The 20,619-nt window shown below is 46.4% G+C and overlaps 7 protein-coding genes across 7 annotated transcripts; 4 read left to right on the plus strand and 3 right to left on the minus strand.

Moving 5' to 3' along the window:
• Window positions 1-1,729: 1,729 nt before the first annotated feature.
• Window positions 1,730-2,505, minus strand: BDR25DRAFT_361230 (uncharacterized protein; the record flags this gene model as incomplete). Its single annotated transcript, XM_033696382.1, has 5 exons — window positions 1,730-1,788; window positions 1,899-2,170; window positions 2,321-2,403; window positions 2,438-2,450; window positions 2,492-2,505. The coding sequence occupies 5 exons, from the start codon at window positions 2,503-2,505 to the stop codon at window positions 1,730-1,732; spliced, it is 441 nt and encodes a 146-aa protein (XP_033541528.1).
• Window positions 2,506-2,614: 109 nt separating this feature from the next.
• BDR25DRAFT_361231 (WD40 repeat-like protein) lies at window positions 2,615-6,076 on the plus strand (the record flags this gene model as incomplete). Its single annotated transcript, XM_033696383.1, has 8 exons — window positions 2,615-3,069; window positions 3,112-3,137; window positions 3,209-4,502; window positions 4,584-4,616; window positions 4,651-4,675; window positions 4,712-4,785; window positions 4,835-4,842; window positions 4,905-6,076. 8 exons carry the CDS (start codon window positions 2,615-2,617, stop codon window positions 6,074-6,076), a joined length of 3,087 nt encoding a protein of 1,028 aa, XP_033541529.1.
• Window positions 6,077-6,973: 897 nt separating this feature from the next.
• BDR25DRAFT_361233 (uncharacterized protein) lies at window positions 6,974-7,642 on the plus strand (the record flags this gene model as incomplete). Its single annotated transcript, XM_033696384.1, has 5 exons — window positions 6,974-6,980; window positions 7,014-7,191; window positions 7,257-7,410; window positions 7,438-7,455; window positions 7,490-7,642. The coding sequence occupies 5 exons, from the start codon at window positions 6,974-6,976 to the stop codon at window positions 7,640-7,642; spliced, it is 510 nt and encodes a 169-aa protein (XP_033541530.1).
• Window positions 7,643-10,770: 3,128 nt separating this feature from the next.
• On the minus strand, window positions 10,771-10,980 carry BDR25DRAFT_160145 (uncharacterized protein; the record flags this gene model as incomplete). Its single annotated transcript, XM_033684027.1, has 1 exon — window positions 10,771-10,980. A coding segment is annotated over one exon (210 nt), but the record flags the coding sequence as incomplete, so codon positions are not given.
• A 933-nt stretch (window positions 10,981-11,913) lies between these two features.
• On the plus strand, window positions 11,914-12,900 carry BDR25DRAFT_329012 (uncharacterized protein; the record flags this gene model as incomplete). Its single annotated transcript, XM_033692429.1, has 3 exons — window positions 11,914-12,040; window positions 12,098-12,715; window positions 12,770-12,900. The coding sequence occupies 3 exons, from the start codon at window positions 11,914-11,916 to the stop codon at window positions 12,898-12,900; spliced, it is 876 nt and encodes a 291-aa protein (XP_033541532.1).
• Window positions 12,901-13,464: 564 nt separating this feature from the next.
• Window positions 13,465-17,800, minus strand: BDR25DRAFT_307037 (DNA repair protein-like protein Rhp26/Rad26). The gene has a single exon (XM_033690767.1). The coding sequence runs from the start codon at window positions 17,557-17,559 to the stop codon at window positions 13,756-13,758; it is 3,804 nt and encodes a 1,267-aa protein (XP_033541533.1). The 5' UTR covers window positions 17,560-17,800; the 3' UTR covers window positions 13,465-13,755.
• Window positions 17,801-18,852: 1,052 nt separating this feature from the next.
• On the plus strand, window positions 18,853-20,592 carry BDR25DRAFT_361237 (acetyl-CoA synthetase-like protein; the record flags this gene model as incomplete). The annotated part of the gene is made up of 8 exons (XM_033696385.1): window positions 18,853-18,917; window positions 18,953-19,274; window positions 19,356-19,590; window positions 19,652-19,723; window positions 19,747-20,056; window positions 20,080-20,117; window positions 20,185-20,459; window positions 20,506-20,592. 8 exons carry the CDS (start codon window positions 18,853-18,855, stop codon window positions 20,590-20,592), a joined length of 1,404 nt encoding a protein of 467 aa, XP_033541534.1.
• Between the last annotated feature and the right edge of the window lie 27 nt (window positions 20,593-20,619).

The following is a 20,619-nucleotide window of genomic DNA, read 5'->3' on the forward strand; positions in this document are numbered from 1 at the left end:
TTAATTAAGGCTGTTATGTTATAGTTAAGTTAAAAGTAAGTATATAATAACTAAAAGTGTTTAAAGGGGAATTAGTCTATATTTTTTTAAGTTTATATTAAAGCTTATATAGAAAAAAAGGTAAGTCTTTTTATTTTCTATTAAACAGTAAAGGATTAGAGAGTTAGTTAGATTTTATTACTAAGTTAAAAAAGTTATAAGTTATAGGCAGCATTAAGTAAGAAAAAGTTAAGCTATCTCTAGACTTCTAAGTAAGCTTTAAGGCTAGTAAGTTCTTAGTTCTTACTACTATAATAAAAGTTAAGGCAGAAATAAACTACTTAATAATATAAAGCTGTTTTTTAAAGTCTTTTTAAAAAGCTTTAAAGCTTATAATATAGTAGCTTTTTTATAAAGTAAGTGCTTTTTAAAAGGCTTTTTAGCTTACTTTAATAGCTTAGAGTTATGTAAGTACTAAGCTTATTAAATTAGATTTAGAAGCTATTTTTAGCTAAAGTTTTAATATAACATAATGTTATAATTATGCATAAGTAAGGTTATAGAGCTTTATAAAGGTCTAGTTTAATTACTATGTAAGGTATTATAGTAAGTATAAGATGTTATGTAAGAAATAAAAAAGTTTAAAAAAAATTAGTAATTAAATACTTAGCTTAGAAGTCTAAGCACTTTAGGTATAAATTAAGCCTATTCTAGGTTTAGTTAGTGTTAAGGCAGTTTATGCTTAAGTTTATGTCTGTGTTGTGTTGTGTTTATGTTAGACGTGCACTAATAATACTCTAGTACACGTCTAATACAGTTATGTCTAGGATCCGGGGAGGATACTGTGACAAGCTATATGTGCAAGAAATTTCCTTTTAAATAGCATTTATAGCTAATATAGCTAATTCTTTACATGCTAAGCATAATCTAGGCTATGTTTACATAAACTAGCCTAGTATATTTATAAAGTGTTATTTAAAGCTTAAAGTAAAGTTTTAAGTATAAGTATAGTTAAAAAATATTTAGCTAATTATAAACCTTATTTTACTAAAGTTATATATGTTATTATCTTAAATACTATACTTAGCTTTAATATTTTTTATAAGGCTAAACTTACTTTAAATTACTTTAAAACTTTTATAAAAAGCTTTTTTATAGTTATATTTACACTTAAATATTACTTTAAGCTTTAAATAACACTTTATAAATATACTAGGCTAGTTTATGTAAATATAGCCTAGATTATGCTTAGCGCATAAAAAATTAGCTATATTAGCTATAAATACTATCTAAAGGGAAATTTCTTACATATATAGCTTAAGTATAGTCTTAATAATTACCTACTTTTTTTTATTACTTAGCCTTTATAATTTAGCTGTAGAATTAGCTTATAAAGGTTATCTAGTGCTATAGTTATTTATTATTTTTTATAAAACTTTATACATAGCTATAGCACATTTTTTTAAGAGTTTTATATCTTATTTAAAAGCTTAGAGTATAAGCTGTATCTAATATTCTTTTAGCACATTTAAGTAGTGTTGTAGGGAATGCATTAGTGTAGGAAGAGTAGTTTAGTAGGGTCTTAGTAAAAGTAAGCAACTTAGGTGTGTAAGCAACTCGCCTGTGAAGTACGTTAAGAGTGTAGATTAATTAACGCTATACTGCCTAGCTACTGCAGTATAATTTAGTAATTCTCTAGGTTTTAGCAATTTTAGCGACTCTAAAGCGGCCTTAATACTGCCCATATTGGTTAAGAGAGAGGTGGTTGAAGTTTTGACAGCTTCGCGCAGAACCGTGCATTACGCGAGGCTGTGCATTACACGCTAAAACACAGTATCGTTAGGAAAGGCGACAGGCACATCTAGAGACTTATAATATAATTTATATAACACTAAGGAATGGTCTATATATAACTAAACGTGCTAATGTGGCGAACATAGTAGGAATCCTGTCTAGCGCAGGGGGTTCCCATAATTGGGCACCCCGAGGTGGTCGCGTAGAGTTGACATCTTTGGTTAGACACGGCACACAGACAAGGTGGGCCGCTCGGGCAATTAAAGGGTCCTGGAAATGGGAACCTGAGCGGGACCGACCGGACCATAAGAAGCCTGAGCTGGACTGAGCCGACCATGAGTAGTGGTGGTGCAAGACTGAGCACCATTGAGCCGAAGTTGAGCCGGGCGTATTTTTGCTGAGTCGACAAGTTATAACAGACCAACTAAGTCAGAAGATAGGTGAGGGACATTTTCCTAGGATTTTAGCTAAAAAATATATAAAAAGAAGCATATATATCATTATTATCACGGAGCGGAAGTAGTAGCAGTTGTAGATTACAATTTACGAGTAACTAACCGTGCTAGCTGATAACTCCGTGATGAAAAGGGGATCCAAGACGTTCCGTGAAGAAAGGAAAAAGAGAAGAGACTATGTACAAGCGAGATGTCGAATCTCCACCTACAAGGGTCATATGACTTTCGCGTCACGTGACTAGTGTCAAGCCTAAGTACTCAACAGCATCATCAGCATGGTGAGGATGCTGTGTCACGGTGTAGCACAGAGGGATAAACGGGTATAAAACTAAAAATTACGCTAGGATCGAAAAATTACAAGGCTGCGTGACAGCGCTAATCGCCCTATGTCTTTCGGGACTTACGACACATTTTGCATCAATAAGTCGAACAATACTGAGCTCTCAGAAGTAATCAATTCTATGTTTCGATGGTATCGCAACGCGGATATATGCTATGTATATCTCTCTGACGAACCGTCTTTGCAACCTTGGGAAGAAGCATTCTCAAGATGTCGATGGTTTACCCAAGGCTGGACACTTCAAGAGCTTCTTGCTCCGCCGCAAGTTGATTTCTTCTGGTCACACGGCAAGAAACTCGGCAACAAGGTCAGTTTAGAGAGACTGCTTCAGGAAATCACAGGTATCCCAGCTCGGGCTCTCCAAGGAACGCCGCTATCTGAATTCAGCGTCGAGGAGCAACTAGCATGGGCAACAAACCGGCAGACTAAGCGCGAAGAAGACAGGGCTTATTCATTGTTGGGACTTTCGATATTCACATGCCCCTCATATATGGCGAAGGGGTGACGGGTGCATTTCTTCGGCTTCGGGATGAAATTGACAAGAGAACTCACCCTGGACAGCATTGTAAGTGCATAAAAATGACCCTTTCGTGGGGGCGCTGTAATGGAGATAGGTTACTAACTAGAAGCGCATAACCAGGCAGCCTACTCGATCAGTTACGGTACACTGACGAAGCGGCCTTCAATTCATCTACAAAGCAACATGATCCCCTTTGCCTTCCTAATACTCGTGTTGACCTCCTTCAAGAAATATACAACTGGGGTAGTGGACAAGACGAGCGGTTGATATTCTGGCTAAACGGCTTAGCAGGCACAGGAAAATCTACGATTGCCCGGGCAGTCGCACGGACATACTTCAACAAGAAGCTTTTCGGCGCGAGCTTCTTCTTTTCACGTGGTGGTGGAGATGTTGGCCACGTAGGCAAATTCTTCACCACTATATCGAAGCAGCTTGCGAATAGCATACCTACTCTTCACCAGCACATCTGCAATGCTATTAAAGCCCGGGGCGATATCGCTAAGTTGTCATCCCAGGATCAATGGCGCCATCTAGTCCTTGGTCCTCTTTCGAGACTGGCCAACAATTTATGTCCCCCTATGTTTACTGTTGGAATTGATGCACTTGACGAGTGTGATAATGAGAACGATATTCGGACCCTTTTACATCTCTTGGCAGAAGATCGATTCCTAGATAGAGCCCAGCTGCGAATCTTTCTAACGAGCAGACCTGAGGTTCCGATTCGATATGGGCTGTACCCGATGCCAGATCCAGCACACCGAGACTACGGACACCGAGACTACGTACTCCACAATATATCACCACCAATCATAGACCAAGACATCTATACCTTCCTAGAAGATAGTCTCAAGCGCATCGGATATGAATGCTCTTTAAATGTTGGCTGGCCGGGCGAAGGAGTTATTAAATCTCTAGTTAAAATGGCAAGTGGGTTGTTGATCTGGGCTGCAACTGCTTGTCGTTTTATCCGCGAAGGAAAGAAATTCGCAACTAGAAGACCTAGCACTATTCTCACAAGCAGCCGCAGTGCTGTCACTGCGCCGGAGAAATACCTCGATCAAATCTATATCACTGTCCTCAAGCACTCCATCTTCCCAGATTACACAAATGAGGAGAAAGAGGAGGTATACCATATGTTAAGAGAGATTCTTGGAAGCACGGCGCTTCTCTTCTCACCGCTCTCTGCATGCGCTTTAAGTAGGCTGCTTGTCATCACAAAGAAGGATATTTACCAGACATTGGACGATCAGCACTCTGTTTTAGATGTTCCAAAGAGTGATAATCAGCCTCTTCGTCTTCACCATCCTTCATTTCGCGACTTCCTTCTCAGCCACAAACGATGTGAGGACCAGAACTTCTGGATACATGAGAAGCAAGCACACCAAACGCTAGCTCGTAGCTGCATACGGCTTATGTCAGCTTCCCTTAAGCAAAACATCTGTGGCTTAAATAGTCCCCGTGAACGTACGTGCAACCGAAGTTGACAGCAGTGTAGACCAATGTCTTCCTCCGGAAATTCATTATGGATGTCTATACTAGATACAACACCTTCAGAAGAGTAGTGCTCAGTTGCGTGATAATGATCTGGTGCATTAGTTCTTAAAAGAACATCTTCTTCACTAGCTTGAAGCACTTGGCTGGATGGGGAAGATTTCTGAAGGAATTCATGCAATATCTTCCTTAGAGAAGATAATAATGTAAGCAAGCTTCAATTATTGCAGTCCATATTGCGAATACATAGACCAGGCATAGGAGTGCCCTCAACTGTCTAAATATGCCCATGATATAAAATGGTTCATACTCTACAACCGACTAGCGATTGCAATCGCTCCCCTGCAGATATACTGTAGTGCACTTATATTTACGCCAGAGATGAGCATAGTAAGAAAACAGTTTTCCTATTGCATACCTCGGTGGATACGAAGATCACCAAAGGTGGAAAGAGATTGGACTGCGGCACTCCAGACGCTTGAGGGCCCTAGCAGTTCGGTCTCCTCGGTGGCCTTCTCTCACAACTCGACCTGGCTGGCATCGGGGTCGTATGACAACACTGTCAGGATCTGGGATGTGAGCAACGGCGAGTGCCTCCAGACGCTCGAGGGTCATAGTAGCTCGGTCTCCTCGGTGACCTTCTCTCACGACTCGACCCGGCTGGCATCGGAGTCGAACGACAACACGGTCAAGATCTGGGATGCAAGCAGCAGCGAGTGCCTCCAGACGCTCGAGGGCCATACCGGTTTGGTCTCCTCGGTGGCCTTCTCTCACGACTCGACCCGACTGGCGTCGGGGTCGGGTGACTGCGCGGTCAAGATCTGGGATGTGAGCAGCGGCGACTACCTACAGACGCTCAAGGGCCATAGCAGTTCGGTCTATTCGGTGGCATTCTCTCACGACTCGGCCCGGCTGGCGTCGGGGTCGTACGACAACACGGTCAAGGTCTGGGATGCAAGCAGCGGCGAGTGCCTCCAGACACTCGATGGCCATAGCCGTCCTGTCTCCTTGGTTACCTTCTCTCACAACTCAATCTGGTTGGCGTCAGGGTTGTACAACAATACGGTCAAAATCTGGGATGCGAGCAGCGGCGAGTGCCTCCAGACACTTGAAGGCCATAGCGACTGGGTCTCCTCGGTGGCCTTCTCTCACGACTCTACCCGGCTGGTATCAGGGTCGTACGACAACACGGTCAAGATCCGGGATGCAAGCAACGGCGAGTGCCTCCAGACGCTCGACGGCGATAGCAGTTCGGTCTCTTTGGTAGCCTTCTCTCATGACTCGACCCGGCTGGCGTCGGGGCCGGGCGATTACACGGTCAATCAAGGCCTAGCTGTAAGTACAAATGGGGTATGGATAACATATAATTTAGAGAACCTATTATGGATGCCCTCAGGGTTTCGGCCGTTACGTTTCATAGTATCAGAGAAGGTGATTGGTATTGGTACTACAGGTGGAAAGGTGTGGACATGTCATTTTGAGCGTAACACATCCTAAGGCATTGGAATATTTATATCATCATTACTATGCTACGTTTCTATTCTCTCTATTTCAGAGAGGATCAGGGATCAGCATGGATATATAGCTCGCCAAACTACCACAGCGAAATTTCGAGCATACCCTGGATCAGGTAATCAGATGTCCATGTATAGAATTACGTGTTAGGTAATATCTGCCACATGAGCCTGACTAGAGGCACAGTAGAAAAAAGCCTTGATCACGCTAGTAGGGAGGACAGTCAACCCGCTCTGGACAGAATCCTGTGGTAGTGTAGAAGATGGGACTTGGGGATGGTACGAACGGTTTAAATAGCAGTTAGAGTACAGTACAGTGTCACGACATGCCACTAACCAGCCAGTCGGCTCGCACAGTAATCACCATTGTGGCTGAATCGTGTGAGCTTGATCAACGGGGAGATACTAACTTTCGCTTCTGAATCGTAGGATAGACTTAATATGGAAAAGCTTATCTTGAGCTTTTCATGATCCATACAGGATAACATCTGGACTGTACACAGTGCTGCGAGTTTTTGTATTGCATAACAATACCGCTATGTCCGCTTTTGTCGCTATGGCTTACTGAATTTACCGCCCCTGTAGCTGACATGCGTCTGGCACAGCGTACGTAGCAAATAGTAGCCTAGTAAGAATTTATAAAGAAGTACATGCTCCTCAGAAAGTACTATCTCAAGCTCAAGCAAGCAAAAAGACGAAATAGATATGTTATGCCAGGAGTAGTATTGCTCAGTTTAAGCGAGCTGAGCACAAAATAACTAGCAAGACAAGAAACTGTATGTGATTTTTATATGTAAGCTGTAATATAGATTAACTGCTACTTGCGTATAACCCTGCTAACATTTCATTGATGCATTAATGTACAGGTAGGTTAAAGTTGATGCAAGGTTAGGGTACCTTTTCTTTCTTTCGGCACGCAGGGGTCTTTGGCTACTCGAGGGGGAAGGTTAGAATAACACATGCATCGCAGTCATGCCCAAAGGGACAATGGCCCTTTCAACAGAGTCATAGGTCATCTCTTCTTAGACTAAGACTGCAAAAGTCAGCCATTCTTCCCGATGAGCACCCCAAGAAATATTTCCTCAAAATACATATCCAGTCCCGCTCAGCTAACACCTAAGACATTACTACTGTAACTAAAACTGAAACGTTGGTGTGTACAGCATAGTGTGGAACAGGCAAGACTGTCATGCCATTGCCTCAGGCGAATTTCACTCCGCATCCGCCATCGACACGGTCGTCCCTGGGTTCTGCATGAAGCCGGTTGGAAGCGGCCAGTATCCCATCAACGTGGAAACCCGCAACTCTATTTCCCAGGTATCTTTCTTCTTGATAGATTTCTAGGATATGGATTTCTCCAGGGTTCCGGGTCCAGACCAATTCACCGCGAGGCTAGCGCATCATCACAAGAGTAGATCCTCGCCGAATGGAATGCTTGGATTTCAACATCCACTACGATCGGGAAATTAGAACGTACAGTGAGATGGAACCTCGCTGGCCGGATGCTTTCGCACACCAGCTCAAGGACAGCGTTTCCATCAGGAAGTAGTACGATTCGACTCAGGCTTTCTAGACAAGTTACGTCTCACTTATCATATACTTTTGTTTGCTTCACCTAACAGTAGGGGTTAATATAATTAAGTTATAGTTTAATTAAAGCTGCTTATACTTCTTAACTTTTTACTAAAAGTTACAACATAACTGTTAAAGCTTTTAGAGTAGCAAAGTCCCCTTTACTTTTAATATAGCACATAAGGTTATTTAATTTACTAAAAATAACCTTATAACATAGCTAGTTCTTCTAGAGTTATAAAGCTTTAATTATAAAGCCTAAGAGATAAGTATAGTTATAAGTAACTGTTCTTTTCCCTTTACTAAAGGCTCTGTGCTATCTTTTTATACAAGAGACTGTTATCTTTTGCTATAATAAAGTTGTCTAAGGTTGTTGTAGTATAGGGCAAGCTCTAAGGCTACACTAACACGTAAATAGTGGCACAAACACGCTCCCCTAGCCCTCACGCGCGTTAGAGACTGCAACCTTAAAAAAGTCTACCTTAATTATATACTACTTACTTTTAAGCCTTATTAATTAAATTGTAATAGTTAAAAATGTAGTTACGTTTGTTTACCTCACGTGATTGTAGGTGGAGCAAAAGTATCAATTATACTACTTCCTGTTGGAAACGCTGCTCAAGGACGTTATTCAATACATTAATGAAGCAAATAACACGCGGTCTGAATACAGCCCCGCTTACATCCAGTTGATCAATATTATCATACTTCGGCTCTTGCGGTGCTGCAGTCCAACGGCTGGAGTATCATGCCCGCGACAGCCCGCGGGGATTTCTGGGCAAGGAATGTGGGCGTTGATAACCAGATCGGGGAGACAGTTATCTTCGATCCAGGATGCAGCTGCGGGCATGATGAGATGGAATTTAGGATTTGGATGTGTCGCGTATGCTGAGAGCCTTGGCTGGGGCTCGGAGCCTGGGGCGCGGCTCGGGATCTGGAGATAGTATGTTCCGAAGCTCGGTGTATATAAGGAGAGCCTTCAACTCTCCTAGATAGCAGAGTCACTTCATCCGATCTTCTGAACAGCTACTGCCAGGCTATTTTATCCTCCACAGGATGTGTGAGTGGGTGAATTCAATTTAATGACCTCGTGTGCTTGCGGCTTTATTAACGTTTTGTCGAACCCCTAGAGCCCGTGGATGAGTGGGATGATAAAAATAGGCGTTATGGTGATTTTCTGAATTTGACAGATTCGGCGGGACACCCAAGGAGTAGGTCGAGGGAACTATGAGTATGACTTTGCGTTAAAAGGCTAAATCCCAATGGGATATTATAGAGCGTATAATGATATCTTGTATCTCTGCGAGCAGCATGGACCCTTGAATAGTCTGGAAAATTAGACTCTAGAGAAGGAAATATGTGTGCAGCATCTATGTGCCTGTTGCAGTTGACCAGTTATCGTGAATGTGGGTACCTTATGTACGTGCTGAGATTGTGGGCTTGAGCTTGATCTCCAAGAATTTGAGCATTAGTTGGAAATGAAAGCTTGAGGTAGAACTTCCCTCCCCATTGAGAATGTGGTCCGACTCCTGTGTCTATAGCGAGGTAATTTGAACGCGTAAGCATGTACCACACGCTCCTCTCTCTGTACATGGGTGATCAAAATACGGCTTGTGAGGGTTTGTGGACTGAGAAAAGTTTCGACGGTGATGGCCTTGGCTGGCTTCAGCGAAGTGCGTAGGCGCGTTGCTGGATTAAGATGCGGATCGAAGCCAGTTTAACGTTGATGAGGTACAAACCTTAAAGTGAGGGGAGCCATCTTGATAGGAAGGGTTAGGTCGAATGTAGGTAGTTGTTGCAGATTGGCCGTTTGAAATCGTCCCGAGAGATAGAAAATAGTGCAGACGGTGCGACAGAGGCGTATTGAATGTCGTTGAGACAGAAAGATTAATGGAAACTACAGCCGCACCTCGCTTAGCGAACTGATAGGTAATAAATAACTACAGCACGTTACCATGTAACGTGAAACATGACTAGGGTGACGTCTGTCTGTTAAACCTATTGCTGGAATGAGGGAGAGCATTAGTAGGATGCAGAATTGTGTCTTGAATCCTCTCCTGTCATGTTCTACGTTAAGTAACAAGATGCAGTAGAAGGGATTAGAAAAGACTGATGAATAAGTAAACAGATTGTCCACCAGAGAACGTAGGGGCTGAAACGGAAAGTACATGGAGAATGAAAAGAAAGCATGAGAGCATCCATGTGCGGGGAATATATTGAGACCAACGGACTGTGGTGTCGACTTGGGAGGAACAGAGCGGAGCACAAAGATTCGAACATGAGAAAGAGTCGAACATCGAGGTACAAAATTGTTCAAATATAACGCTACCTCCCGTATATTTATTTCGAAATTTTCGAGAGGGCTCTCAAAGAAGAAAATGGTGACAATAAGTAGAGGAAGACCAACATAAGAGACACTGTCAATCCTCCAGAGAAGACATTCAATAGGGGTAGGAAGTATAGCGTTCCAGCCGATAATATGAGGCGTGCTGAAGAGAATACAAGATATCAGAGAGAAAAACATGTGTCCGATACCTTCCCGTACTGTCTCGCCTACCTGGCGTTGGCAATGCGAATCTATCTTTCAAGACTTCTGCTTTCCATGTTGAACCTTTGGCTATGACCCACTTATTACCTCTAACGAAGGAAGGACATGACTGCAGAATAGCCAGAACCTGAAAGTGGAAGTGCTTATACAACCAGAAAGCGTAGACCACAAGGGCCAGCTGACTTAAACAAGAGTAAAGAGCCCTAGTTAGGGTGGTGATGAGAAGATGGGATGCAGTCTACCGACTACATGAATTAAAACCTAGGTAATTTGCAGAAACGAGGTTATCCTGCTGAACCAGTTTGACTTGCTCTTGTCCTCGATTTCTTTGAGGCATAGCTTCTGGATATCGAAACTGTCATTTCGAGGAAATGGCGTACACGATCTGGAGGAAGGATTATTGTCTCCAGTTTTATCTTTGGTCATGAGGTCAACCATTATGATGAGATGGCTGATTGAGTCATGCCATTGGACTTTCTACTATGCGTTAGGTCAATTGTGGCTATTTGGGGAGTGAGAACCCAGCAATTGTTGGCCTATTTGGCGATACACGTCGCTAATATGTGGTCTTTTGATGCCACCGAGGCAATGTATTCAGGAGCGAGTAGAGCTACTACTATCCACTTTAGTTTCCGAAGGAAGAGGGACATTTTTGAATATTTGGGCCCGGGCACATTTAAGTGGAGGGCATTCCACGTGTTGATGACAATCGTGGAAATACAACTGAGCACAAGAGACGTTGTGCCGCGCGTGGTGGGTCCCGAAACCCACCCGAGATTCCCATGTGCGTCCATAATGTTCACCACAAGCGCGACGGATGAGGCTGAACGAGGTCGAGTGTCGCAGGACTCCGACGGATCACGGCGGCTGGCCTGAGAAGCCGCTGAGTGGCTTGCGGTTGGATTTCTCCCGAGAATAACCAGATGAGGAGGCAGACAGACAAGCATATGACTTTCAAGACAGAGTTAACGAGAGCAGGACACGCGAGAGAGGAAGGTTTAATGTGACAACGCATCGTGACAGAAGGCTGAGGAGTTGGCAGGCTGAGTGGCTCCTGGCACGCCTCCCTCTGCCAGCCGCAAAGCAAAGCAAAGTAAACCAAGCAACGGGCGGAACTCAGGGACAGGGACAGGAACAGGCGAGTGAATATATCTTGTCGCAACCTCCTTGCAACCCGAACGAATTGTTCACGACGAACAACAGCGCCGGGAAAGGCCAATTTGGGCTCAGTGAATGTGGAAGTGCGGAGGCAGAGCCGTGATGATGCTCTGGATGTGCGCCGAGGAGACTAAAAATAGGTGTTGAGCGGCGAGGGTGGCGTTGCCTTCCCCGGCAACTAAGCCCAAACCTGCCCGTCGTTCTTGCCCCTGTCCGCTGTTTTCTGGCTCTCCACCTCCCAACCAAACACTCTCACCACCAACCTCTCTTCACTTCACCCACCCCCTTCGCTACCGCCTGCTAACTTCTTTCTCCTTCATCAGTCGCTCGTTTTAAACGGAGGAGACCAGCTCGCAATTATCACCGGCTGTCGCGTTGTTGTTGATAGCTCTTTTTGTACCGCCAAAACACGCCGTGCGAAGCCTTACACGACACCCGAGAGTGCGATTCACAGCTCGTTTCTCCGCCTCGCAGGCTCCGAAGAAGGCATCTGCGACCTGCAATTCACTTCGCAACCGCTATTGTCTGCCCACCACCTCGCAATGAGGCCCACCCAGCTGCTCGCGGCCGTCGTCGCCCTGTCGTCGCTCTCTGCGGCGTGGCCTGAGGCTTTTCATAATGCGAATGCACTGGCTGATGTGCGTGAGGCCCTGTATGGACGACAGGACAGTGAGTATCTCCTGCTACAATATCCTCGGCAACACCCCTGACAGTATTTCCTTCCAGACTCAGGTTCCTCCAAGCCCACTGCCACCGACGATGCCAAGTCGACCGGCGACTCGCGGCCCTCGAACAGCGATGCCAGCCAGACGGCCGAATCGACAGCCAAAGAAACAGGCAAGCAATCCGCATCTGGTTCAGACTCACAGAGCTCTGGCAAGGTCACTGGCTCCATCACCAGCTCAGCAAAAAGCACAGCAACCAAATCCACCAAATCAAGCTCCATCGATCCCCGATCGCCTGCCGGTGCTGTCTCCATGGTGACCCCATCCGCCCTGGCTGGTTCCCAGTTCTACAAGATCGGAGATTGGGTAACGTTTGCGTGGAACTACACCAACCTTCTTGTAACGCCTGCCGCTGTTGACGTGCTTGCAACATGCACCGCAAACCAGGCCACATATACACTCGCTGTGAACATGACGGTGCACGAGACAGGCCGAGTACTGTGGGATACCGGCGCCTACCAGAGTAGTGCAACTGTGCCCTTGCTAACCGAAACGTATACCCTGCTCATCTACGATGCCGAATCCAGCGTCAGCGCGACGGCGAAGCCGGGCTACCTCGGTGTTTTTAATCAATTCCAATTCGGCATGTATACACCGCAGCCATACACGCCATGGGCTGGTAAGCTACCCCTCCCCCCTTCTCCCCTCGGTCACAAGCTAACATACGTTCCAGACTACAAATGCTCAACTTGCAACTCCGCCCTCTCCTCCCTCGAACGCATGACGCTCAAAGCCCTCCTCTTCACTACTGGCACAACTATCGCTTCACTCCTCTACTTCACCTATAGCTTCGGGATGTGGTAAACGCACCCATCAATCTACTTATCACAGCCCCTTTCCCTACCCTCCGGCTCGACTTCGGATCGAATTTGCATACAACCCGGCGTTCCTTACGTTTCAACCATGTTCATATATTCACTCCTTAGTTATATCATAAAAAGATGGAATGGTGGCGCTGTTGGAGCAAAACAGCTTGGTGAGAGATACATGGGAGGGAGTCTTACGGCGTTTTGGGTGTCGTTGGCCAGGGCATCTTTGCATGCCCTGTGTTTGTGGTTTTGCCATCGATCTTGGTTCCCATGGGAGTTTCGGGTATTAGCATGGATAAGACAGGTAATATTTGGAAGATGCGTGAGAAGGAAGAAAGTGAAATCGAAGTCGTTTGCAAAGATGCTGTGGTGGAATCGTAATATCTACTTATTGGAGAGCAAATCACACACGATGTCACGAAGTGAGATACGAAGCAAGCAAGTAGGCAAGCAAGCAAGGCAGAGTTATTAATATGATAGGATAGGATAGGGTAGGTTACTATAGTGAGCCTTCAAATAGCAAGTTTTAATAAGTCTTTTTTCAATTGTTTTTCTACGACGGGGAGTGAATTTGTTTGATGAGACAAACAAACCAACATTTCTACATATCAGTCCGTGAAGTATTCGATGCAGGGTATGCTTGGCGAGAATGTGAAAAGTGTGGTGGTATCTCAGGGAAATGGAACAGAAGCGCGGTACTCGATTCATGCACCCATCCAATGCTATGTGCAAAGACCTCCTCTCCATCATGTAACTGGAGCCTTCTTCAAAATTGTGGCGAAGGCCGCAAGATTGCGCCTCCCTTCCCCAAGAATGATGCTGGTATCTATCAACCGACTTAATCATGCGCCTAAGTTCGAGCCCTTCTAGCACCTCCAACCTGTCCAACGTTCAAATCCCTCCATTCCTCCTTCAACACCCACCGTCCCCTCCCACCACCACCTCTTGCACTCCTCTGCGTACGCTCCAGCCGCGCAATTGTCCTCAACATCTCACGAAACTCGTCGCTACGTCCTGGAACCCCTCGGCAATATCGGTCGAAATGATCAACTAGCATCTGCGTTGGAACAGTGCCACCATGCGTGAGCATGAAGTCACGGATCATTTCTAGCATTTGTTTACCGCGGGGTGTGGGAGTGCCGGAACGGGACATGCTGGTCGTGCCGGGGGTGGAAACTCTCGAGTTCGATGTGAATCTATTGGGATCGGTTCGGGCCTGTCGGGCTGCGAGGTTGGATAGGATACTGCTTGAAGAAGGACCCCCTCGTGCTGAGAGCGCGCCTCCACGACCTCCTCTACCGCTACTACTAAAGCTGTCCCCGCGGGGGCGATGTTGCTGCGGACGTCCTGCTTCGCCATATGTTCCAGTCCAAGTCGGTACCCCAATAGGCACATTCATAGCTTCCTCCCTCGCCCGTCTCAGTTGCTCAGCAGCTTCCGCGGCTGCACGTTTAGCTTCTCGCTGGATGAACGCCGGGTCGACCTGGACTTTTCGTTTGCGGCCCGAAGCCGTCGAATTCATGATTGCATCGTGTTCGAGCGCCGAGTGCACGCCCGAGCGAGCGAAGATTGTGGAGAGAAGACGTTCGTCGGATTTTTCTGAGTCTTCTGCTCCATTCTGTTTATCCTCGTCCTCATCCTCGCCAGGGGCTTGGAATTTCTCGGTGTGGTGGATGCCGACGACGGTTGCGAGATCCTCTTGGGCTGTTGCATTGCTGACGCTGACGGGCTGCTTGCCTTTTCCATTTGGAGAGTCGGATGGAGGGTTTGGCATAGCGTTGTGGTTTAAAGTTGGCTCGTTTTTGAATTTGACTTCTGAGCCGCGGAATAAGGTAGCGGTCTCGGTTTCCTCAGCATCGGTGCCAAATGAGAATAGGTCGTGCAGATCGCTCATCTGGAACGTCTGGCGCTGCTTTGGGTCTTTCAAGACCTTGTTAGTGAGGAATTGCTTGAAGATTTGCCGATGATAGATCTTCTCTTCAATCGTTCCGGCGGTCATGAGACGGTATATTTCAACCTCTCGTTTCTGCCCAAGACGCCACGATCGCTCGCGGGCCTGGATGTCAGTCGATGGATTCCAGTCAGGATCGTAGATGATGACACGGTTGGCGCCGGTCAAGTTTACACCGAGACCGCCAACCTTCGTCGTAAGAAGAAACACGTGAAGATCTGGGTCGTTGTTGAATTCATCGACCATGCTCTGTCGATTCTTGATAGGCGTCTCTCCGTCCATACGGCGGTAATTGAAGCTAGGGAGATTCTTGATAAACTTCTCCAGAATGTCAAGCATAATTCGGTGCTGAGCGAAGAGAAGAGTCTTATGACCACCCTTCTTCCACATCTCCAACAGAGCCTTTACAACCTGCATCTTGCCTGACTTGCTTCCCGCGCCATAGTTGTATGTTGGATCCTTCGACAGCGTCTTATGTTGAGTGAGATCAGGGTGATTGCATACCTTACGCAGGTAATCGATACCGAACAACATCTGACGCCTGCCATCAATAATCGACTTCATGTCGCTCGAGTTCAAGAACATTTCATAAGCCTGGCGCTGTTGCCGAGTCAGCTTGCAGAAAAGCACTCGCTCAGTCTTTTCGGGCAGATCGGCTGCAACATCGGCCTTGAAGCGTTGCAGAAGATAAGGGCTAATGGCATCACGAAGCGTCTCAGCTGTTCGCATGCCGGTCTCAACTTCGAGGTTCGAGGCGTTAGCGTATCCACCCCGTTTGATTGGGAACTCGAATTGAGCTCGGAAGTTAACAAGAGTTCCAAGACGCATTGGAAAGACAAAGTCAAATAGAGACCAGAGCTCGGTAAGATTGTTCTGCATCGGAGTGCCGGAGAGGATAATGCGGTTGGGTGTTCGAAGCTCCTTGCAGTGAATGGTGATGGAAGTGTTAGGATTCCGAATCTTGTGCCCTTCATCTAAGAAGGCGCACTCCCACTCCGTTGGGATGAGGAACTCGGCGTATGTTTGAAGGCCAGAATAGGTAGTCACGAGGACATGACCGTCTCGCTTCACCTTCTCCACGATCTTTTTTGCGGCCTTTCCAGCTTTGGTCAGAGTGGTATCGTAGTGGCCGTAATCACGTAGTTCCATCTCTTGTTCCATACGCTCCTCACGGCTCGTGTCGAGCATTCCACTACCGGACGTGTGCAAGATCGAGACACGTAGCGCTGGCCACCAGGTGTGGAACTCGTTAACCCATTGCTTCATGACGGTGGCCGGACAAACAACGATGACGGGTTTGCCGAGCTTCTTTGAGTAATGCAATCCAGCGATGAAAGATATTGCTTGGATAGTCTTGCCGAGTCCCATTTCATCACCAACGATTCCTCCGACTCCCTGAGCGTGTAGCTCGCAGAGCCACTCTACGCCAGTCTTCTGGTAGTCGAACAGCGCAGGGAAAATGTCGCCGGGAATACGAAACCCACCATCAAACTCTACATCAAGCTCGGTCGGATGAGGCTTGTGGAATTCTTCGTCTTCTTCGTCTTCATCAACATTGACGCCTTGCCGCTCCCTCGCTCTCCTCCGCGCAGCTGAGCGATTCTCCGTCCATGCTTGTATGCGACTCTGGTAGACTTTTTCATTGCCATCGTCAATGCCGGCCAAGTCCTCCACTTCCTTCCCGGTCACTTTCTCAGCCTTCGCTATCTTCTTGTTGGTCCGTCTGCTGCCAGCTTTACGCTTACGAGCGGAAGGCTCTTTGTCATACTCGTCGTCACCGGAAAGCTGATCAGAGTCATGTTCGGAGTCGCCCAATGCTGCGAGCTCACGGTCATCCATGCCGGGCACAAATGCATCTTCCGAATCCGCGGTGGGACTCTCGGTTGAACTACTTTCGTCCCGACCTGGTGTGATACGTCGACGTTTCGTTGGACGGGATGGAGGACTCAGGGCTTCTGAACTAGATCTTGAGTCACGAAACCCGGGTTTCATCAGATTGCGATGCGACACAGGTCCTTTGGGCTTGTCATATAGCTGTTCCTCGACTAGATTCTCCACCTCTGCATCGAGCATGACTTCACTAAGACTTGAAGGTGCTCCCCTATGGGCTTGTGCAAGCTTTGAGAATGGAGTAATCTTTCCAGTGCGGATCAAAAAGTCCCGCCGGCTCTCGTTGGGGAGAGGATGGTTGATACCACCCATCGCAATGTCCTCTCCTCCTAGTTGTGACTTGTGCCGGTCATTGATGCGCTGCTGAATAGAATCTAGCTCCTCATCGAACTCGTCAATCTTCTTCTGGTATTGGGTGATCTCTCCCCGAATCTTGAGCTTAGCGGACTCGACGGCAGGCATTACCAGACGACTCCGTAGCTTGCTGATTGCCGCTTGGCAACGCCTGATCTCAGCCTCAGTCTTGTTCATACGCTTCTTGTCCCGTTCATCTGCCTGCTCCGTGAGCATCTGGTCCGCTTGTCGGCTGATGTCTCGTTCCAGGTCATCTTGATCCCGAGTACCCGTTGTTAAGAACTTGATGCGAGTCTCTTCATCAGCATCTTCATCGAATTCCGAGTCCAGATCTGGCGCGACGATTTCTGGAGTAGTCTGCACATTTCTGGAGGGTGAGTCTACATTATGCTTTAACTGGGAAGTGTTTGGGGGGGAAGCCGAGTCGGTGGCTGTGCCGTCGTCGGTCAAGGGAAGCATCACTACCCCCAAAGCCTTTGGAAACAGGTTGGTGAAGAGTGATTGCGAGAAATCTGCGTGATGTGTGGGTGTGGTGAACGAAAGGATGAAAGACGCTTTGCGGAAGAACGAATGGCCGAAGCAACGGCTCCACAATTCAAGACAAGAAGTCGGATTGTTGAGGGCTCTGTTACAGAGAGGCAAGCATGAAAGAGTTCAAGGCGGGTGCGGGGCACTGGGGTAAAAACGAGGAGGATCCATGAGTAAACTTTGACTCTCCAGGCAGTGAAGTTGAAGTGAAGTGCATGGCGTCATTGGACAGCGACGCGCCAAGGCCGGGATTTTGCCGCTCTAGTCACCTGTCCACGCGCTATCACGCCTCACAACCTCAAACACCCTGCCATCAACGCATTTCGCCCACCTTCACAGTCCACTGCATCTCATAGAAATACTCGAATCTCTGATCCTAAATTCACACGTCTGTTTTTGCGCAGAGAACAGACCCGTTTGCTTCTGAGAGTCGAAGATTGGATACTACATAACCTCCCTCTGTTTAGGCTCGGAAGAAAACTTTTCGCTCCGGTCGCCTCCAAATAGGCGACATGAAGACGGCTTCCAAAACATCGCTCAGACGACCAAGGTCAACCTAGAGCCATGACCGAACCTAGACGCCTATCGTATCCATGCATAAACTCTAAAGGGTAGTAGTAGTTGGAGAATAGATTTCGTTGCCCTAGTTGAGCCTAAAACTTGATTTGTACTTCGATTTTTCCAAGAGCCTAGTATTGAGCCTTCAAAGACCATGTGCATGCCGAGGATACATCCGATTTCAAACTGCCATCGGCCGGATGGGTATAAATTGGACTTGGGGCATCCAGTCAGAGTCGAGTCGAACAGGGAGTAAGCCCATTATTGATGTCTGTCAAGTGCATTCAGGGTAGGAACACGAAAATTTTAGCAAACTGAATTTTTGTATGCACACAAGAATAAATCTTGGATCTTTGTAGGTAAGAAAAAGGTTATACATGTTGAATGGGCTCTTTGAGCTAGCTGCTTATGGTATGAGCACTTAAGTAGCAAGAGTAAGAGTAGTGTACGGTGTGCATAGCGTACGGAGTAGGTAGGGTGGGCAACAGATTTCTGGTCATTGCCTGTCTTCTCTCTTGCGTACGGAGGAAAAGGGGAATATCTACATGTTCGCGCACGGAGGTTCGCGCACGAGCATCATGTGACATAGTTACGTGATCCTTCTCGCGCGATAACTAGTATCCAGACTGTAGCGCTGCTGCTGCGTACGGACAATACAAGATATACATGGAATCTTCTAATATCTTAAAGGCTGTATTTGCTAGTGTTGTAGCGGGCGCAAATACAAAAGTGTGATAATTACAGGTGAGAATCTGGCCCCCTTCAGTCCAAGCACTATATCAAGCCTCGGAATGGGCTCTGTGTCGCTGAGTAAATATAATGGTGAGCAACTGCTCATCGAGGTCGTCGAAGAAAAAGCGAAATGGCTTAAACACCATACATTCTTGCGATATCCTGCGGATAAGTGGAAGAAAAATGGATACTCCATAATGACATGGGGTCAATTTGCTGATGCCATCAACAAAGTAGCGCACTGGCTAGATCAGCAGCTTGGAAAGTCAATGGATAATGAGGCTGTTGCATATCTTGGACCTTCGAACGCAAGATATTCTATTATTCTCCCGGCTGCAATCAAAACGAATAGAAAGGTATGTTGTTACCCCCATACTTCACCTCACTAAAACTGAGCTAGTGTACAGATCCTGATTCCGGACGGCCGTGTGACGAAGGAAGGCATCAAAAATCTAATTGGCGAGAGCCAATGCAAGGCTTGGATCTATGCAGAAGATGATGAAAATCAGACGAAAGCACTCGGCATTAGTGACAGAGGCCCAAAATTGCTGACTTTCCCATCACTTGAATGGTGTTTGGACAGCGAGGGCCATGAACGATACCCATATGATAAAATATACGATCAGGCGAAGTTCGAAGAGATCTTATTCATACATACGTCGGGGACAACTAGTAAGAGATTCCAAGTGTTTCATCAGAACGAAAGGCTTACATGATCCCAGGTCTTCCTAAGCCAATTCGCCATATGAACGGATTTTACAGCAACTTCACAACTTACTACTATTTCTCCCGAAACACTGGCCTCGTGGCGTTGCGTACGACTCTTAGTTTGGAAAGACTATGCTAACCTCGTACCCTCCTCAATGGCTGGGGGCCTTCATGCGTACATCTTTGCACCAGCCTTTAATGGTACTTCAATCATTCCACCTCATGACGAGATTGGCATTTCGCCAGCCATTTTCAAGAAAATTATACAGCTCAACCCAGTTGACGGTATCCAATGTCCCCCACATGCGATCGCCCAACTCTACAATGATCCGGAAACTCAACCCCTCCTGAAATCTCTGAAATATATTATCTACCTGGGGGCGTCCCTTGGCCAAAGGATTAGAGACGACCTCTACGAGCTAGTCATTGAGTGACCAACTGACGGGACTCTAGTCTATCAATGCGCCTTCTTCAATGTCGCGTACAAGGATGTTGACAGAATTGAAACAAAGGAGCTATATTCCCCTGTGAGGGATCTGGATGGCATCACAAGATGAGTTTTCTCCGCTCGAAAGGACGACTTGACGAAGTTAGACTGGCTTGCTAAATTTCACGCCCAGGATATCAAAACTCGTATCAAACAACATCCCGATGTCCTAAATGTTATCGTTGGTGGAGAAGGACGGTCGGTGCCATATTTTATCATTGAATCTCGAGACGGTGTGCTCGATCGGAACTGCCTAGATTCGGTATTGGATGAACTGTATTCTGATGCGATTGTCCAGGCAAGCAAAGACGACATCAAGGAAATTAAGATTGCAAAAAAAGACTATGTTGATTGCGAATAAGGAAAAGCCATTCAAGTTGAGTGGAAAGTAGACCCTTCTGAGGAAAGAAATTGAGAAGGACTATGTGGCAGAAATTAAGGATGCGTATGAACGATTTGGGAAGGCGAAGAACAGATGAGGTGGAGTGGAAGGGACAAACATGTGC

This window comes from Lindgomyces ingoldianus, assembly GCF_010093535.1.
Source record: "Lindgomyces ingoldianus strain ATCC 200398 unplaced genomic scaffold BDR25scaffold_43, whole genome shotgun sequence".
NCBI classification, from domain to species: domain Eukaryota; kingdom Fungi; phylum Ascomycota; class Dothideomycetes; order Pleosporales; family Lindgomycetaceae; genus Lindgomyces; species Lindgomyces ingoldianus.

What these genes read in the sequence shown, in the direction of transcription:
- BDR25DRAFT_307037 (XM_033690767.1), bottom strand. Translation starts at nt 17,559, where the DNA reads ATGCTTCCCTTGACCGACGACGGCACAGCCACCGACTCGGCTTCCCCC.